General features: G+C 51.0%; 1 protein-coding gene across 1 annotated transcript in view; it reads right to left on the bottom strand.

Moving 5' to 3' along the window:
- Positions 1–3,718, bottom strand: part of KCNH3 (potassium voltage-gated channel subfamily H member 3) — a 64,989-nt gene extending 61,271 nt beyond the window's left edge. The window contains exon 1 of the mRNA XM_042455490.1: positions 3,595–3,718. Within this exon, the coding sequence (XP_042311424.1) occupies positions 3,595–3,670 (76 nt within the window). The 5' untranslated portion in view covers positions 3,671–3,718. The remainder of the gene's footprint in view (positions 1–3,594) is intronic.
- Positions 3,719–4,175: the final 457 nt, after the last annotated feature.

Below are 4,175 nucleotides of genomic sequence, written 5' to 3'. Positions count from 1 at the left end.
AGCAGAGAGAGAGAGATGACAGAGAGAGAGAGATGACAGAGATAGGTAGGTAAGTGGATAGATAGATAGATAGATAGATAGATAGATAGATAGATAGATAGATAAGTAGATAGATGACAGAGATAGATAGGTACGTAAATAGATCACACACACACACACAGATGGATGATAGACAGACAGACAGGGATGGATGGATGGATGACTGCTTGGTCATGAAACCCACTGGGTGACCTCGAGAAAGTCACACTCTCTCAGCCTCAGAGGAAATAGGACTCATGAGTTTGTCTGCCTTCCTTTGACACAGCTTTTGGGGCCTTGAGAGCAAGCTTCCCTCCCTGGTTTCCCCTCCCTCCCTGCATCATGTGGAGGGGGGACACTTGTGGAAGTGACAGTTTGGAACATGCTCAAAAAAGATATTTCTAAGCAAGCAATGGGGATTTGTCTTCACCCATATGATAGCCAAATTTGAATCAAACCGTAATTAATGTGCCTTTAACCCCTTGTTGTGCTCCTGCATGTGATAACCATGAGCAAATGGGCTTGCTTTTCATAAAATCATAGAATAATAGAGTTGGAAGAGACCGCAAGGGCCATCCGGTCCTATGAGGAACGACTTAGGGAGCTGGGGGTGTTTAGCCTGGAGAAAAGAAGGTTAAGAGGTGATATGATAGCCCTGTTCAAATATTTGAAGGGATGTCATATTGAGGAGGGAGCAAGCTTGTTTTCTGCTGCTCCAGAGAATAGGACTTGGAGCAATGGATGTAGCTACAGGAAAAGAGATTCTACCTCAACATTAGGAGGAACTTCCTGACAGTAAGGGCTGTCTGACAGTGGAACACACTCCCTCTCTCAGGCTCAGAGGAAGGCAAAGACAAGCCTCCTCTGAACAAATCTTACCAAGAAAATACTGGGATACAGTTGCCTTATGGTCACCATAACTCAGAAATGACATGAAGGCACAGAACAATAATGCTTTTTCCCAGCCGTTACCTTCTAAACTACTGGGACAACCACAACCTGGGCAATGGAAGGGATCACAGGAGTGTCTGTATTCTAAATGGTGTGCTATTCCTTATTCCTTCCTATACCTGCTGCTTTCCAAATGATTTGGGCTATACCTCTAACCTACAGCCCCACCTAACATAGTCAATGGGAAGGAATCAAAGGAATGTGTATACCCTAAATGGGATATTAGTCATTATGCCTTCCCTAGCCCGGTGCCTTCCAAAAGATTTGGACTACAGTTGCCATCGCCTAACATGGCCAATGGTGAGGAATCAGGGAGGTCCAAACATTCAAAGGGCACTGGGTTGGTGAAGACAGGCTTGCAAAGCGGCTGCTGTGTGAGTATGCTGTAGGATAGGGTTTGAACTGTAATTGTATGAACCACTGCCATGTTAGCTGATGGAGCTGTATTCCAAATCATTTAGAAGGCACCAGCTTGCCTGAATAAATCTTTGAATGTCTGTTAAATATTTGGCATGAGGAGGTACTGAGTGATGAGGATATTCAATAGGTTTGTCATCCCATCCTGATTCAAACTTCAGAGAGTTTTAAAAGCCCATCCAGCTTTTGGATGGTGAAAAAAGTCTCTCCAAAGCAGTGGTGTGAGTAAGCCTTTCATCCCAGGGATGCCTTATGGAATGACAAGGCATCTACTCATCAATGCTCAAATTATGGGGAGTGGGAGGATGGAGGAATCCTCAGTGAAATGTAAAGCCTATCAGTCTTGCCAAAGCCAGGGTCTTCCCAGAGCTTTTTAAAAATAGCCACAAAGTAAGGCTACAAAAGGCAAGGGGACAAGCTCCCCGGGACACCTTCTACTTTGAGCACTGGATCTCCTTCCTTTCAAATAGCCCTCCCGCCTTTCTTCAAGCTCAACACACATTCTGACAATCCAGCCCATCTTTATCCTTTGAGACTGAGCCTAGTTGCTTCAGAGTTGTCTGGGGCCATCCTTCTAAAGACCAATGTGGTACTGTGACTCATCTGAAGGACTAAAGACTGGAGAGGCTCAGTTTCAAATCCTCCATGCTACAGTAAAGGCCACTGGGGGATCTTTGGGCCAGTAGTTACTGTTCCTTCCTCCTTTGAGGTACCTACCTCTCAAGGTTGTGGTGATGAGAAAGGGCTGCCTTTATCCTGAACAACTTGGAATTGTGCATTTTAGTTGGTCCCATAAAGGTATCAGTGTTTGAATGAACTTGGTACAAAATTGTGATCAGGATCCTATTGTTGCCTTGATCACTCTAGCTCTTGCCTCCATAAAACAAATCTTCTGATGCTTTCGCCCTTCCAAAGCCCTTAATCCAGTTCTCCATTTCACAAAGTCCATGTACAGTTTGGAAAGAGCCATGGCTTGGAAGGCCCTTGCACTGGCAGGCAGCTCTTTGCCACAGTCAGACATTTGAAGCACTGTACACTCAAAATATCCAATGTCTGTCTAAGCTATCACACAAACCACACAAGTGGGACCCTGAAACGTAGGCTCAGCAAGTTAGCCAAAGTCAGCCTTGGTGCCCTAAGGACACACATTTGCAAACTTCTGTCACAAACACATGGTACAAAGGAGTATAGGTAGAACAGCAAAGAGAAAATGGGGAAATGCTGTGTTGTTTCAGGATTCACCGTTAAGATGCTCCAGATTCTTCTAATGGCTTTACAGATATTCTTTTTGACACCTGAGGATACCTTTCTGATACTCAGGACAGATGTGGAGGGATGTTGTTTCTGCCAGAGAAGGCATAATTTCACCAGGGAGGTACAGTTCTCCTTAGCTATAGAGTTTGGGGTGTGTGTCTTAAACTTGGTGAAAGTCTCCCTTGGATGGGAAAGAAATCATTGAAGATTTTGTTTAGGCAGAACATTAGCCCCCTCAGAGTATGTATTTGGCAACCCTTAGCGGTAAGGTATCAAAAAGCAAACATCCTGCGCTATACAGTCAGAGGACCAGAGCACCAGGCATGGGAAACATACAGACGCCCAGATGTTGTTGGACTCCAACTCCCATTAGCCCCAGCCAGCAGGGCTAATGTTGGATACATTAGTCCAACGCTGTCAGGAAGGCTGCAGGTTGTCCATCTGGGCCAGAAGACTAAGGCTGGAAGCGGAATGAATGTGGAGTCTGCCCTAGACCCAGATCCACCTCAGGAGGGAGGGAGGGAGGGAGGGAGGGAGGGGTGATGGATGGGGAGATGCTTTGGGAGGTCAATATAATCCCAGCATGAGCATTCCCTCTCCCCGAGCCCCCCGTGGTCAGGGCAGGTCTGGCATTCTGTCCCTCCCGGAAGGACCCTTGGGCCACATCCTTTTCTCCCAAAGCCCTTCCAGCCCTCGATGCTGCTAAGCCCCCAACCAGAAGCCTGGCTCAGGGGCTGCGGGACGGCAAGGCCCAGCCCTCCTGGCCCCCGGCGAGGCTGGCAGTTGCCCTTGACTCTGCGTTCGGGATGCCCACTTTCCGAGGCAGGAGGAGGAGAGCCCTTTCCCGGAGCCTCTGCCAGGGACAGCCCCGACGACAGCGCCCTGGACTTGCCCTGAGAGGCCAAGGCAGGAAGGGGGAAGAAAGGAGGGAAAGAGGGAAGCCAACTAACTCACGGGTGCCGTCGAAGCGGGTGGCGATGGTGTCCAGGAAGGTGTTTTGGGGAGCCAGGAGGCCCCGCATCACCGGCATTTTAGGAGGGGCGCCCGGAGCTCTCCATCCTCCGAGGCGGGAAAGGCAGGAGGAGGAGGAGGAGGAGGAGGAAGGCCCCTTCCCTCCCTCCCGCCTGGGCCCCCGCCCCTTCCTCGCGAGAGAGAGAGAGAGAGGCGGCCAGGGGCTCCCTCCCGTCGAGGGCCAGGAGGGGCGGCGGGGCTCTGGGGCTCAGTCCCGATAGCCCCCAAAGAGGAGCCTCCCAGCCTCAGAGGAGGGAGCAACTAGGCGCCGCTTCCGACGGGCTCCTGAAAAGAGAAGAGAGGGGACGGAGGAGGAGGAGGAGGAGGCTGAGCCTGGTCGGGGGCCCCCGGGCTTCCTCTTGCCCTCCCCTCCAGCAGCCCTCCAGCCCCGCCGCGGCATCCCTCCTCCGGCCTCGCCCTCCCGGCCCGACTCCGACCGAGGAGACTCCCTCCTGGAGGACGGGGCCAGCCAAGCGCCCTCCCCCCCCGGTCCCCGGGCCCAGGCTGCTCTTCCCTCCCTCCCT

This window comes from Sceloporus undulatus, chromosome 2 (assembly GCF_019175285.1).
Source record: "Sceloporus undulatus isolate JIND9_A2432 ecotype Alabama chromosome 2, SceUnd_v1.1, whole genome shotgun sequence".
In the NCBI taxonomy this organism is placed as follows: Eukaryota; Metazoa; Chordata; class Lepidosauria; order Squamata; family Phrynosomatidae; genus Sceloporus; species Sceloporus undulatus.
This window is presented reverse-complemented; position numbering and strand designations above follow the sequence as displayed.